Source organism: Vicugna pacos, chromosome 10, assembly GCF_048564905.1.
Source record: "Vicugna pacos chromosome 10, VicPac4, whole genome shotgun sequence".
NCBI classification, from domain to species: Eukaryota; Metazoa; Chordata; class Mammalia; order Artiodactyla; family Camelidae; genus Vicugna; species Vicugna pacos.
In genome coordinates this window covers 72,264,207-72,279,924 of record NC_132996.1, presented here as the reverse complement: position 1 = coordinate 72,279,924, position 15,718 = coordinate 72,264,207, and the positions used below count along the sequence as shown (strand labels likewise).

Genomic DNA, 15,718 nt, shown 5'->3' with positions numbered 1-15,718 from the left:
CGGAACTCCTGGGGCGGCTTCCCTCCCCCGGTCCCTGCCCCTCACTGCGCCCTGTGCCCTCCTTGTCCCAGACGCCTTGTCCCCAAGCCCAGCACCAGGCTGCAGAGCAAAAAGCCAGGCCCGGTGAGACTGGGCCACATAGGAACAGCCTGAGGCGTGCGCACGTCTCCTCTGGGCTCCACAGCCGACATTGCTCCCAAGTCACCGTTCAGTGTGGGGGGTGGGGCGGCCAGCAATCTCCGTTTTCCAGTCAAGGAAGCAGCAGGGGCCGCACAGGGCATCTATTTCACCACCAGAGGAGGGGGGCGCTGGGCTCCTTCTGGACCAGGCAGAGGAGGCAGGGCTGGGACAGCCCGCCTGGGCTGCTGCCGTCAGCCCACTGTGTGGAGGAGGACGTGGCCAAGGGCGGACCCCACTCCCACCAGCGGGTACTCTCTCCTAGGACACCTCATTCTCAGTCGGTCAAGTCAGGCGGGCCACGGCTCCAGCGGGCAGGGCTTACGGGCATTTGGAGGGCGGGGAGGGCCCTTTTTGGTGTGCTCTGTCGTCAGCCTCCGCTGGACAGTTCAGCGCCCCCTGCCTGGGGTTCCCGTGTCTGGCCCAGCACATCTCACCTGGCCCCCTGGTTTGCAGTCCGTGTACGAGCGCCAGGGGATCGCTGTGATGACGCCCACTGTTCCTGGGAGCCCGAAAGGCCCGTTTCTGGGCCTCCCTCGAGGTACGATGCGAAGGCAGAAATCAATAGGTAAGCAGCACGGCCACACCCACGAAGGTGCCCCCTGGCTCTCAGCACCCCGGCAGTGCCCCCTGAGCAGCCCCCAGGCCTGCCCACCAGAGGGCGGGCACTCAACCTCACCCCCGGGAGCCCTTGGAACCCTGAGCCATCTGAAACTTTTCTATCCTCTGGATACCGACCTGGGGTGGCTTCCCCAGCCTCGCAATCCCAGTACCTGTGACAGTCCCAGCAGGGGGAGGGGCCGCGTGGCAGGAGGGAGGCAAAGGTGGGCAGGCGAGGTCCCGAAGCCCCCAGCCCCCCCATGCGCGTCAGAGTGGGCCGGCAGCGTGGGCCCCTGTCCTGTGTTCCCTGCCGCCCTATGGTGACGGCCACTGCCAGGCTTTGCCGATGAGCTCAGCGGGCACACTTGTGAGGGTGGCGGGTCAGGTCCCTGAATTCTAAGAATACAACGTGTTGTGTGTTGTGGAAACTGCCGCCTTCCTGTTAAGGCCACCAGGACTTCCACTGACTGTCCGGGCAAGGTAATGTGACCCTTCAGACAGTCCCTCTGTGAGGTCACCCGGCACTGTCTGTACCGTGTAAATTCTCCAGGAAGCGAAGGCCACCGCCGGACAGTTGTGGCCCCTTGTTAAAGAGGACAGTGTGTGCGGCAGCCACCCCGGGACACTGCTCTGTGTCCGGGAAAGGCCCCCAGCACCGCGGCCTGAGATGTGGTGTCTCTGTCACTAGTCCGAGGTGGACTGCAGCAGGCAGGAGCTAAGCCATGAGGGATGGTGGAGGTGGTATCTGCCGTCCCTCAGAGTCACCCCCCGGAGCTCAGGGCCACTGCAGAGCAGCGCACGCGCCGCGCCGCGTCACTGGCTCTGTGCCTGGGTAATAACACCTGATTTCCTCCTGTCAGACAGCAGAATCTTTCTATCAGGTTAGTAGACCTTACAGCTTGGAATCTGTAATATGAATGTAACCCAGTTTACTGTATAAGGTGTATTCTTAAATTATTACTCCTTGGGAACTAATCGTCAGGCAACCACCACGTACAAATGGTCCACAAGGAAGGCCTTTTAGCAACCATCTTTGAGATGCCAAAATGTCTTCCCACAAGGAGTATGTGAAATTTGGAATACCCTTATCGAACGAACTTTTCATCGGGATAAATTATTGTAGTTTGTCCCAGGAGTTTTTTTGATTTCAAGTAACTCACTTTGTAACCTCTTTGGAAGACCTGCATGCCCCCAACGTGAGGCGTCTGTCCGTGTCTGTGTGTTTCGCCTCTTGTCTCCCAGAGTGCCTTCTGTTGATGTTTTTATGTATCAGACTGTCTCGAGGAGAGTCTGAGGTCCTACCCAGTCCACACACGCAGGGCTCTCGGCCCTATGAGGCAGGGTGCCACCATCACCATCGCAGGCACATACTGTGCACTCACACCCAACACCCATGCGCTCCGTTAGGTCAAGTCACCCAACATGGACCCTGGTCAATCGTGATTGCGGGAAACTGCTACGCCCCTTGTCCCAGCCCAGAGGGTCTTAAGGTGAGACCCAGAAGGGGCTCACTGGGGCCAGCGGCCAAGTGTCTGCTCAGGATCCTGCTGCTGGCTTGGGCTGGTGTCTTGGGTTAGAGGGTCCAGGCTCCCTTCCCTCGGGCCTGTTGCAGGTCAGAGCAGCCTGCTCCTGCCGGCTGCCTCTCAGCCATCCTCCTGAGGGCCCGGGGAGCGTCAGACCCTCAGGTGGCCCAGAGACGTCGGGCAACAACAAAAAATTTGGGTTCCTGCAGTGTGGGCAAGGCTATCCCAGGGTCACCGCTTGCCTAGGGCACTGCCCAAAGGCAGCGGGCATCCCTGCACCACTGCAGAACATCAGCACTGATGCCCCCATCAGCCAGCGCAGGTTCACCCTCAACCCGTGTGCCCTTTGCCCTCGTTTCCAGTGGGCAGCAGGACAGCCTCAGTCCTAGACCCTGAAAACACCCTCGGGGGCTCAGGCCAAGGCTGAAAGGATGGATGCCCCGATCCAGCCCCGCCCCCAACAAGCTCACACGTGCGCCCTCACCACCCTGGGCTCCATCCCTCCCGCTTGCTGCTCCGGACACCAGCAGAACATCTCAACAGCACGCACTCAGTACCTCCCGGTGCCTTTCTCTTCTTTTTCTTTTTAATTTTTTGTTTTTGGCTCAGAATGGGCCACGTGATCTCTTGGCATTGTGGCTTGTGCTGTGCTGTTCTGTGAACAAGTGTGCATCGTGATTCTTTGTAAGTTTGCAGAGACATAGCGTGTCACACCATCTTAAGAGCTTAGTAGGGGTTTGTTACTGTCATCATTTAAATTTAAGCCTATCTTCTACCTGTAGGAATAACGGAGGAAGAGCGACAGTTTCTGGCCCCTCCAATGCTGAAGTTCACCAGAAGCCTGTCCATGCCGGACACCTCCGAGGACATCCCGCCCCCACCGCAGTCAGTGCCCCCCTCTCCGCCACCACCCTCCCCCACCACCTACAACTGCCCAAAGTCCCCAACCCCAAGAGTCTACGGGACAATCAAGCCTGCGTTCACACAGAACTCCGCCACCAAGGTGTCCCCGGCGGCCCGCTCCGACACGGTGGCCGCCGTGGTGCGGGAGAAGGGGCTGCACTACCGGAGGGAGCTGGACCGCTACTCCCTGGACTCTGAGGACCTCTACAGCCGCAATGCCGCCGCCCAGGCCAACTTCCGCGGCAAGAGGGGCCAGATGCCCGAAAACCCGTACTCCGAGGTGGGGAAGATCGCCAGCAAAGCGGTCTACGTCCCCGCCAAGCCAGCCAGGCGGAAGGGCGTGCTGGTGAAGCAGTCCAACGTGGAGGACAGCCCCGAGAAGACTTGCTCCATCCCCATCCCCACCATCATCGTCAAGGAGCCTTCCACCAGCAGCAGCGGCAAGAGCAGCCAGGGCAGCAGCATGGAGATCGACCCCCAGGCCTCCGAGCCGCCCGGCCAGCTGCGGCCCGACGACAGCCTGACCGTCAGCAGCCCCTTCGCTGCCGCCATCGCTGGGGCCGTCCGCGACCGGGAGAAGCGGCTGGAGGCCAGGAGGAACTCGCCCGCCTTCCTGTCCACAGACCTGGGGGACGAGGACGTGGGTCTGGGGCCGCCCGCCCCCCGGGCGCGGCCCTCCAAATTCCCCGAGGAGGGTGGGTTTGGTGAGGAGGATGGCACGGAGCAGCTGCCGTCACCCACGCCAGGGGCAGCGCCCAGGGAGCCCGAGAACCACTTTGCGGGCAGTGGCGAGGTCGGAGCTCAGGGTGAGGCCAGCAGGCCACTCAATTCTACATCCAAAGCCAAGGGGCCCGAGAGCAGCCCTGTGGTGCCCCCCAAGAGCAGCCCGGCGGCCGGCCCCGAGAATTACGTCCACCCGCTCACAGGGAGGCTGCTAGACCCCAGCTCCCCACTGGCCCTGGCGCTCTCTGCGAGGGACCGAGCCATGAAGGAGTCTCAGCAGGGTCCCAAGGGGGAGGCCCCCAAGGCCGACCTCAACAAACCTCTCTACATCGATACCAAAATGCGGCCCAGCACAGACACAGGCTTCCCTGCGGTCACCAGGCAGAACACGCGGGGGCCCCTGAGGCGGCAGGAGACAGAAAACAAGTATGAGAGCGAGCTGGGCCGGGAGCGGCGGGATGACAAGAAAAGCCTGCTCATCAGCGTCATGGACGCGGCCCAGCACAAGGCGGCCGGGCTGCTGATGGTCCACACTGTGGATGCAGCCCAGCCAGACGACTTCCTGGAGGAAGAGGACGAGAAAGCTGACGTGGAGACGAAGCCAGACAACTCGCCGCTCGAGGTGCCAGAAGGTGTTCCCGAAACCGAAGGTGCTTTACCAATCCCCGCTGGCCCCGAGCCCGCAGCCGCCGCAGCCGGCAGGACCATCGTGGCGGCGGGCTCCGTGGAGGAGGCGGTGATCCTGCCGTTCCGCATCCCTCCCCCACCTCTGGCATCCGTGGATCTGGATGAGGATTTTATTTTTACAGAGCCATTGCCTCCTCCCCTGGAATTTGCAAATAGTTTTGATATCCCCGATGACCGCGTTGCTTCTGTCCCTGCTCTCACAGATGCGGTCAAGCAGAAAAAAAACGATGCCTCCCAGCCCCCTTCGTTGAACTCCAGCCAGCCAACCAACTCTGCAGACAGCAAGAAGCCGGCCAGTCTTTCAAACTGTCTGCCCGCCTCATTCCTGCCACCCCCCGAAAGCTTTGACACCGTCACGGACTCTGGGATCGAGGAGGTGGACAGCCGGAGCAGCAGCGACCACCACCTCGAGACGACCAGCACCATCTCCACGGTGTCCAGCATTTCCACCCTGTCCTCTGAAGGCGGGGAGAACGTGGATACCTGTACAGTCTATGCAGACGGGCAAGCATTTCTGGTTGACAAACCCCCAGTACCTCCTAAGCCAAAAATGAAGCCCATAATCCACAAAGGCAACGCACTTTATCATGACGCGCTGCTGGAGGAGGACGTGGACAGCTTCGTGATCCCCCCGCCAGCACCCCCGCCGCCGCCCGGCGGGGCCCAGCCCGGGGCCACCAAGCTTATCCAGCCAAGGACCTCCAGGCTGTGGGGGGACGTCTCGGAGGTCAAAAGCCCGATTCTCTCAGGCCCGAAGGCAAACGTGATTAGTGAGTTGAACTCAATCCTGCAGCAAATGAACCGAGAGAAATCGGCAAAGCCGGGGGAAGGACTGGACTCGCCGACGGGAGCCAAGCCAGCCAGCCTCACTCCAAGGTAAGTGCCGCGGGCGGCATGCGCACCGCCCTAGGCCGGGCTCTCCTCGGTCTTGTCCAGCACTGGCCAGGAAGCGCCCTTGGGAGCACCCGAAGTGGACAGAGGGGAGACCCGGAGCCTCGCGCTGACCGCCCGTGTCATGCAATAACCTGTTCCTTTTCTCGCTCCCTGGACTCTGGCGTCTGGCCTGGCAGGACGTGGATCTCCCACGACGTGGCCACACGGGCCATCGCACCTTAGCTTCCAAAGAGGAGCCCTGCTCTCTCCTCCTGAGTCCTCCTGGTCTTTGCCAGGACCCCTCAAAGGCCATTCTGCGGCCTCGTAGAAGCCGAAACCCAGCCCCGCTCAGCAGCTGGGGGAGGTGGGGCAGTGTGTCATCACCTTTGCGGGCTGGCTTCCCCCTCCCCGCCGCCTCCGTCACTAACTGGTGCGGGGCTGGGGAGGGGCCGGGCTGCAGACCCACTAGGGAGCGCAGCGTGAAAAAGCCTCCCCCTGGAGCTCATCCCATCCATGCCACCACCCACCACGTCAGCAGAGTGTAAGGCACTGCCCTGGAACCAGGGGTCGCACATGGGGGCTATTCCTAAACCCAGTCCGAGGGCTCTACTGAGGCCCTGGCCAGCTGCCAGGAGCCGGTGGATGAGCTGGCCACTGCTCACAGGTCTTGTCTTTCTTGGCCAGAGATACCTCTGGTCCCCAGAAGGCAACGCGCTTCCGTTTCTCCCACTGATGTTCGGTCTCAGGTTCGTCATTTCAACTAATGAAGTCAGTCTTCATACTCCTGCCAGTCAGGCATCTGATTCAAGCATCTGAGTCCATTAATCAGCAATATCACACCACAGCTGGGTCCTGAGATGCAGGCTAAGAGCCACAATTTTCCCAGTTACCTTTCGGCTCAAGTGTAAATAGTTACGTGCGGCCCCCGCCACCTCTTGACAGGCCAGCCTCGCAGGCTGCCACCACCACGGTTACATTCAGAGAGTATTCGAGCTGAGGGGCCTTCTTGACAAAGTCCTCGTTTCCGGTGGCTGTTCGTACACAAATGCCTACAAATCTCCCACATACTCGGAAGTCTCAAAGACGACTTAAAAACCAGCTAGTTTTGCCCTTTCTCGTCAGGTAACAGTACGGGCCTTTAGTTGCCAGGTTACGTCAAAGCACGACAATCAACATGCCTCACTGCAGCGTGTTACACTGTACAAAACACTTGGACGTGGGTGAATAACAGCTGCTGGGGAGCAGGTATTACACCCGTTTTTCAGAAGGAGAAACGGAGACTCAGAGAGGCCAAGTGGCTCGTCCCTGTGCACAGCCAGGGGGAGGTGGAGCCAGGACTGGGCCAGGCTTCCTGGCTGGCCCTTCCTCTCCTCAGCAGTGTCTGAAGCACAGAAGATGCAGGAGGGGGGTCATCCTAGGGCTGATCAGGCCAGTGGGGCAGCCTGCACAGCACCCGGCTCCCCAGGGCCTCTCTGAGCAGAGTCCGGATTGCTGGCCAGCCCTGCTCCTTCCCTGGCCAGGCGAGCCCCTTGGAGCTGCAGATGTCTCCAGGGCTTCCCTGTCCTGCGTGTCCCTGGGTGGGAGGGGCCTCAGAGCAGACGGCCCAGGCAGAATCCCACTGGGTTTGAGGGCAGCTGCAGGACCGCCTCTGTGCGACCCACGCTCAGGCCAGGAACAGCCCCTCCAGCCTGTGGTTTACAGCCCAGTCCACGTATGGTTGGTGCATCAGGTGACATCTGTTAGACTCTAAGCAAATGCTGGGCACCAGGCGGCGTGGGTACACCGAGGCAGGGCCTGAACCTGCTCCCACGGTGCCCCGAGCAAAGCGGAGGTCAGGGAGGTGGAGGGCTCAGCCTCAGTACCCGGCTGGGTGGCACAGAAGCCGCCCGCCAACCCCGGGAGCTCTCTAGGGCTTGACTCCTCCCCTCTCGCTGGAGCCAGTGAGCAGCCTGGAAGGAATAGGCAGCTGCTTGACTTACTCGTCTGTAGGGCCGAGCTCCCCAAGGGCAGGGCTGTTCTCAGGCTTTCAGAACTCCCCTAAGCCCAGCTGAGTGCCCAGGGTCCTATCCACTGACTGATGATACACAGGAGCAGTTACCACCCAGGGGCAGAGCCCTGAGTGGACCTGAGCTGGAGCCACGAGGCACAGCCCCCAGGGTGAGTGAGGGTGACAGCTCCTGGGCAGAGGACCCCGAAGGTGCCACCGAGCCCTGAGTACCGTGTCTGTCTCCTCTCAGATACAGCCCTGGCACAGGCCTCTGCTTTGCTGGGTCGGGCCTTCACTGAGAGGCCCGGGTACTTAGCCTTTCAGGGACCAGACAAAGCCAGGATGCTCTCAGCCAGGGCACCCCTGCCAGGGTGTCTCATCGAGACTTTTAAGCACATCTAAAAATTAAGAGCTGTGAACGGCCCTGGGCAGAATGAGGCACGAAACTGGATGAGGGAGTTCCTCGTGAGGGAAAAGGAGCGAGTTTTCTAGGGAAAATTAAAACCAACTGTGCTCTTTGAGTTGGCAGACAAGGTGCAAAGGTCTCAATTCCGGAGAAACAAGTCTGACGGCGTGAGACACGGCCAGTCCCTCGGGCTGCCCCGCAGCCGCCTGCCCACAGCAAGGGCGGGCGCCTTGGGGGCCGGCCCCCTCTAAGGTGCTCTCACCCTCGGGCTCTTTCTTAACTCTGGGGGACTGGGCGCGGGGCAGGGGCAGGGCCAGGGCAGGAAGAGAGGACCGAGCAACGAGGCCCCTCCTTGGGTGCGCTGGCTCTCACCTGGGTCGCGGACGAGTTCCTGCTGCTAGCGCAGGTTCCCCGAAATCAGGGGTGACCTGGGCTCTGGCAGTGTCCTGATTACAAGTATTTAGGCAAAGAAGAGAGGATCAGTTCATGTCCTTTAGGACGCAGCAGTAGAGCATCTCCTCTGGCCTCAGCTGAGAACAGCCACTAAGCACAGCGCCGGCAGGCACTTCTGGGGAAAGTGCTCCCTTGGCCTCGGGGCCTGGTTTTCCCAGGAAGTACCTCATCTTTGAAGAGTGTCCAACAAGATCAAAGCACAGTGTGGTTTCAGGGCTGGAGTGAGTCGGCTGGTTCTCCTACTCAGCACCACCCCAAAGCTGACCACGGGCCCCCATGCTCAGCACCGTGGGTCCCAGAGCCCTGCAGGCCCACCCTTCCATTCCCTGTGGAGCTCAGAGCTCAAGAGGATGATGGCAGGTGGTGGCGACCAGCTCAGCCTCACGTCTGAGCAGGCCCTCGGCACCACCCCCAGCCCCGCTCAGAGCCCCTTGGAGGCGCTGGGCACGAGGAGACCCCTCACTTTGGGCATGTGTCGTTTCCCTTAGAGCCACAGGGCCAGGGGCAGGCACCCCAGGTGCACAGCTGGGAAGCCAACTGGATGCTCAGCCCCAGGCCTCCTGAGTCCGCGGGTCAGGGAGGCTCTTCGTAGGAAGACGGTGCCAGGCCCAAGCGAGGACGGTAACAGAAGGGGCTCACTGCTGAGGAGGCCTGGGCCTTTGGAAGCTGGGCAGTAGGTTTAGGTATTAACCATTCCCTTGACCGGTAGTTACCGATGGCGTCTTGGGTGCCAGGCCCCGTGCTGGGCCCAGGATGTACCATTGAACAAGAAAACAGTCAACGTCTCTCCCCCCGTGAAACACTACACCTCAAGGAGGAAGGGGGAAGAAATAACAAGCAAGACAACCCCCAAATGCGCCGAGCACTGCACAGGGATGAGGATGTGCTGACACCAGTGGCTGTGGGCAGGAAGGAGACGACTGTTCTTAAGAAAGGGACAGCTAAGCGACCTGAAACCCAAACAGGAGCCAGCTGTGCAAAGCCCAGGACCAGGCACCCAGGCACGGGGGCCAGCAAGCACACAGCCCAAAGCCAGGAAGTACTCTCCGTGCGGAAGCAACTGGCCAGGCGGGGAGGGGGTGGGGAGCTGGTGGGCCAGGTCCCGCAGGGCCTTGCGTGAAGAGGGGAGAACTGGGTGGTGTCCGAGTGGCGGCAGCCACCGAGGGCGTAAACAAAGGCTTGGTGTAAACTGATTTTCGTTTGATGAAGCTGGCCCCGCAGCTACTGGGTCAGGCGGGTCCCAGGGACACCGGGAGCCTGTGCACAGACTGCTGAGGGGTCCGGGGGCCTCTGCTCTGCAGACAGCAGGTGGGTGTTGACTGACACACACGCTTTGACCCAAAACAGAGGGGCCTGACCCACAGAACGCAGCATTGTTTTTTAAACCAAGATAATTCTGTTCTTTGTCAGCACTTCCACACAAGCAGTCAGTCTGGCTTTCCCCCTCGGGCTGCTGGGAGGCTCAAAGCAGTGAACAGTTGCCTGGGGAGGGGGGCCTCCGGCTTCCGCCCAGGGGGTGCGGCCTCGGCTCCATCCCCCAGAGTCCCTCCAGGTCCCCTCGCACTTTTCATTGGTCCAGAGGAATCCAAGACTGGCCTTCACCTCTCGGAGGCCCCAGTGGAGCCCCAGGTCCCCTGAGGGGCTTAGACTGCCTGTGGGGGAGCACGGGCCACTTCTTGGGGGTCACCCTCAAGCCCCCCCACAGCCATCGCACCCGGGGGCTCGCAGCACCTGCCGTCGCCGGCCGGTGCCTCCTCCCTGGCTCGCTGCAGCTTAGCCTGAGAGCCTCTTGGTTTTAAAATAAATTAATTCACGTTGTTAAAAAATTATCCCTGCCCAGACGACCCCAGAGCCTCCCAGACGTCAAACCCGACTAGATAACAGAAGCGGCTTAATGGCGTGTGCGCACCCTCTGTGCGTCATGGAGGTTTTACCACTTCACGGCAGCAACTGACACGTTAAGGTGACGTCTGCGACTGAGGCTGTGGGTGAGGTGCGTGCGAGCGAGGGGTCCGTGTCTCTGCTCATACACGGTGTTTGAGGGGCTGTTCTCGTCCAGCTGCAGCATTTCATCCTCGACATCAGAGCCGTTTTCAAGTCCGAGTCTTATATTCGTGCCATTCGGCCTTAGTGTACCGGGGGTGAATCCCTCCCCTTGAAGACTGGGTGCCTTCTTAGTCTGCTAAGACCTGACCTCCTGCAGGAAGCCTTTCCCGACAGAGGGACTACCGGCTCTGCTCCAACAGCTCGGCCGAGTCCTGGAACTTCCAATCTGGGAAACGAGCTTCGTAATATGCATCCCCGTTCACGCCAACAGTCCCTGAGCCAACCCCTGCTGCGGGCCAGGCCTGGGGACCACGGACATATGGCTCTCGCAGTGCTCACGGCTGGGGCACTGCTGCTGCCCCCCGCGCCAGCGCTCGGGCCGCGGGCCACCTTCCCTGTCTCTTCACAGCCCCACCTGCGGCACCACCATTCAGACAGAACAACTCCACAGGAGGGCAGCTGGAGAAAGGCGCTATCTGATAGGTGACAGCCCCCAGCAGGTCAAGTGCAGAGGTTGCCGGGGCGTGTGCTGGAGGTTCAGAACCCCAGCGCCAGCGCCAGAGGCCAGGGGAACACGCCCCACTGTCACCACCAAGCAGCCCCCGTCCACAGTCAGTTATTGTTTGAGAGCCGAACTTGTCAACATGATGAAAAGCTACTCAAATACTGACTTCCCCCACCCCAGTGAACCTGTGCTGACTGACAAAAAACTGCATCTCAATGTGGCATTAACTCTCCACTTTTATTTTAATGCTCATGTTTCCATGTGGATTTGCTTTAAAAGGCAGGAGAGAGAGAAATCCAAGAGAGGGCATGTGTGCACGTCTGTGCTCAGCCAGGGCCTCGGAACTCTGCGCACTCCAGCCGGGAACCCAGGGGTTGCTTAGCAACATAATGATCCCTGCAAGCAGGAGATCCAACGAGTAAGATGAGTGTGACAGAGTAAATCCAGCTACGGAGGGCAGGCCGGGCCAGCCCTGGCAGGCCTTCGCCCGCTGCTCAGACGCTCTGGTTATTTCCTCCAGAGCGGCCTTCAGCAGGGCCGCGGGCAGGCCCCGCACACACAGCCAGCTCTGACGCCCCCGTTGTTAGCTGCCCAGCTCTCATCTTTCAGTGTAGACATGAAGCAAAGCACACGTGTCGGCGGGCCGGCCTTCCCCCACCAGGAAGGCTGCTGCATCCTCTCTGCGCTGTGGCGACAGGGGACAGCTCAGGAGCCAGGCTGGGGCCTGACCGAGGGGCCGTCCTTGGGGGCTCCCAGCAGAGGCCATTATTCCCATGTTGCTGTCTTCTCCTCCTTCACGTTCTCCTGGCTCTTCTGTACACTCACATGACCCCACGCCAAAGAAGGCAGGGCTGTGAACTTTCTGTTCCAGGCCGTGCTGAGGGCTGCCCACTCTGCCTGCGCCCCGGCCAGAAGGGCCCAGCAGGGACAGGTCGTCAGCTGGAGCCTGTGCCACTGCTTCCACTTCATCCACCAAAAGGAGCTTCTTGTTTAATTTTAATTATGTTGCAGTATTGTCTCAACCCATTCGCTTTTGCCATTTCCACTTGCTCCCATGACGGGTGTCAGCAGAAGGGGGCCGTGCTGAACAGGAGTAAGCGCCACTGGAGGAAGCCTGTGGGCGGGTGTGCTCCTCTGCCCCTGCTCCCTGCCCGCTGGCGGGCAGGGAGCCTTCTCTTGCTTCTGACGAGTGCAGCTGCCTACAGAGCCTCCCTTTAAAAACAATCCCAATGGCCTGGGTACCACAGGGGTTCTACTTCCAAAGGGAGGGCGGTGCTGACCCGGCCCCCGGCTCAGAGACGCCCACTGTTAAACGCTGCCCAGGTTTAAAGCAGTTGCCATCATCTTGGGGGACTAACTCACCTCCAATCACATAGCCCGACGAACAACAAGGTCACTTCCCCACTGCACTGCCAGGGAGGGTGGGCCTGGAGCTGGGGTCACAGGCACGGCACCACGCAAGGGCGCCTTGGAGAAAGCACATCTAAACTCCCACCCTGGGCACCACTCCCTTGAGCAGATGTGCCCCTGTAAGATGTTCACCCTCCTCCCAAAAGCCTTCTCTCTTCCCGGAACGTCCTAATGAACACCTCAGATCACTTCCTCGTGGCCTGACGCCACTATCTTAGCCTGCCTGTTGCATCAGGTGGCCTGACGGCGAGACTCCAGTGGGGGCAGGCACAGAGGGGGACAGGCAGCCCGAGGATGCTCACGGCATGCCCTGCAAGCTGTAGCCGCTGCCCAGGCTGGAACCAGAGTGATCTCCTGGGCCCACTGGAGCACCAGAACTCGCGGGTTTCTCCTTGGAGACTCGCCGTGTCCACAGCCAAGCTCCCTCTCACGAGCCTGTCTAGGGTCCTGGGAGCAGAAGGGTGCCTCCCTCTCCCCTGTGTGTGAAGCCCTGGAGCCCAGGGAGACTCCTGTTTCTTGATTTTGAGTAATGAGCCTGGGAGTAGTGGAGGGTCATCCTCAGAGTCTCACCTGGGCTGCCTTTACCTATTGGTGTGTCCAGCACACCAGTTCAACCAGTAACCAATGCCCCTGGAGGTTCTTGACAGGAGTCTCCTGCATGTAACATGTCCCGCCCGGCAACAACTGGCCCTCCAGGAAAGTGCATGTGAGCTCCCTGTGGGCGAGTGGGTGTCCCCGCCATGTGCACCCCCCTGTCCCACCCCCTGAAAGGCATCCCCTTAGGACGAGACCAAAGCCTGAGTCCAGCACGGGCCCCTCAGACCTGCTGCTGCTTCCTCACGTGGGAGGGTCCAGACTCGGAGCAGCAACTGCCGTCAAGTGGGGGAGCGTCACAAGGCTGAGGGGCCTCTCGGTACGCAACTGGTGCCTTTACCCAAATGCACGCCAGCGGCAGAGAGGACAAACAGCAGCAAAAGACCAGGCAGCCCAGTGTGTGGGTGGGCCGGGCCGGGCCCCAGCTCACTTCCCACAGTTGAGGAAGCCTCTCCCCTCTCCTGGACGCTCAGACCCCACAGCCATCCACCTCCCTGCCGGCCGTAACAGCAGCTGCTGCACAGCCCCCGTGCTCGCCAGGGCACGTCCACCTGGCTGTCTCGCCTCTTAGAAGGGAGAGGAGCCCCCCCCCTTACATATGGAGACTCCTAGGCTAGGGATGTGCCCACGCTGGTACCAGCAGGGCCTGGGCTCAGGCGGACACCCCAGGCCCAGACCCTGGGGGGGACCCATAATAGGACAGGTGCCTCCAGAATGGGGCAGGTAGTCTGCCTGTATTCACACAAACAAGCCCAGAAAGCAGGGGACACACACATACTCTGCCACCTCCTCGGTGGCTGTGGTTTCCCCGGGGCAGTGGGACAGACATGCCCTCAGTTTAGGGACAGCAGCAAAGAGCAAGAACCAGGCCCAAAGGAGTGGACGTCTTTCTCCAGATGTGGCTGGAAAGCCTGCTGTGGGCCTCGGCCACAACCAGGGGGGGCACTGTCAGTGGAAAGACCCTCTCCCAGTAGGTGAGCAAGAACCTCCCCTCCACCCCCAGTGCCGGGACCCGGGGCTGCACTCACCTGGCCAGAGCAGGGAGGGCACCCCTGGGAGAAGGGAACTCCTTTCAGATTTCTGCTCTTTGGTGAGGACCACGTGCCCTATCAGTGAGCCTCGCACGCTGCCTTCACATGGAGCGAATGAAAATTCGGAGGCGCACCCACTTCGTTCTCCAACAAGACAGCCCCTCAGTGCCACTGTGAGGCATGCCCTTCTGCTGGGCGGGACTCGTGCAGAAGCAACTCTGGCAAATGACCGCTGGTTCTCTGGCTTTGTGGACAATTTCTTCAAACCCCGAGCATCCCTGGGTAGCTGCGGGGTTTCCCACTTACTGACACAGGGCCAGCCGGTGAGCTGCCCTTCCCTGCACTCGTCCTCTTAAGCCAACAAGACAAAGGCCTGATGGCAGCTAAGAGGGAGGGTGTCTCCTCGGGTGCCCGTCCCTCGACTTGCTGAAACAGGGAAAGCTGTCCCTTCTCCCAGTGGTCCTGGTGATGTCACAGATACGCCCCCGCCCAGGAGCAAGACATAGTTTCGGCCATGTCTCCCTAGCATCCTTGCCCCCCTCACCATGTACCCGAGCGCGCGCACACACACGCGGTACAGGCGCGTTCCCTGACCCTGCCGGGCTCAGGTGAGTGGCTGCCAGGTGTGATCTGGTGCCTCCCCAGAACTCTGCCTCCCGCTCCTCTCCTTCCGACCAGCCCTGGCATGGCAAAGCACCTGCTCACGGCCAGCACACTGGCCGTGAGCCGCTCTGCTGTGGTCTGGGTGTGCCCGCCCCTCCTTGGCCACCTGCATCCTGCTCGTCCGCTCAGTGGCCAGGCCTCTGATGGTTTTCTCTGTTGTTGCCGTTTCAGAGGCCCAGAGGTCACGGGCACCGTCTCAGGTACCCGGAGCACGACGGTCACCTTCACCGTCCGCCCCGGTACCTCCCAGCCCATCACCCTGCAGAGCCGGCCCCCGGACTACGAGAGCAGGACCTCAGGACCCAGACGTGCCCCAAGCCCAGTGGTCTCGCCCACAGAGCTGAACAAAGAGATCCTGCCCGCCCCACTGTCCGCGGCCGCAGCCTCTCCCAGCCTCTCCGAGGTCTTTGGCCTTCCCAGCCAGCCCGCTCCCGGGGACCTGTTTGGCCTAAACCCGGTGGGACGCAGCAGGTCGCCGTCTCCCTCCATCTTGCAACAGCCAGTCTCAAATAAGCCTTTTACAACTAAGCCTGTGCACCTGTGGACCAAACCAGACGTGGCCGACTGGCTGGAAAGTCTAAACTTGGGTGAACATAAAGAGGCCTTCATGGACAACGAGATTGACGGCAGCCACCTCCCAAACCTTCAGAAAGAAGACCTAATAGACCTGGGCGTGACACGCGTCGGCCACAGAATGAACATAGAAAGGGCTCTGAAGCAGCTGCTGGACAGATAAGGGCGGCTGCTCTTCTCCCCACAGACTCCCTGTTATAACTAGAGATGGGCTGACACCGAGACATTTGGACGGCGAGCGCCAACCCGTCCACGGGTCTGTTTCCTGGTCCCCAGAGAAATGCCATGTGTGTCCGTGGTGTGGCTAAGCCGAGGCCTTCAACTCCCAGCTCTCCGGGTGGGCTCTTTGGGCTGTTTCTGTCAAAGAGGGGACAAGGGACGGGGTCCCTGATCGTGGAAGGAGGCTCGCAGCTCGCCTCCCAACATGCGGGTCCTGGAGACCCCAGCAGACACAGCTCAGTCCGCACTCTGCAGGCAGACACCACCGCACTAACCCTAATCTGTCGAGATACCTCCCGGGGCCTCCCTCTGCCGCCACCGGCTCGCCCACCCAGCCCGGCGGCA

The 15,718-nt window shown here is 60.8% G+C and overlaps 1 protein-coding gene across 1 annotated transcript in view; it reads left to right on the top strand.

Annotated features, from left to right (window-relative positions):
- The window catches only part of SHANK2 (SH3 and multiple ankyrin repeat domains 2), a 490,743-nt gene extending 475,025 nt beyond the window's left edge, over positions 1-15,718 (top strand). Inside the window, exons 21-23 of the mRNA XM_072970511.1 lie at positions 634-745; positions 3,083-5,489; positions 14,753-15,718. Coding sequence (XP_072826612.1) covers positions 634-745; positions 3,083-5,489; positions 14,753-15,317 — 3,084 coding nt within the window. The 3' untranslated portion in view covers positions 15,318-15,718. The remainder of the gene's footprint in view (positions 1-633; positions 746-3,082; positions 5,490-14,752) is intronic.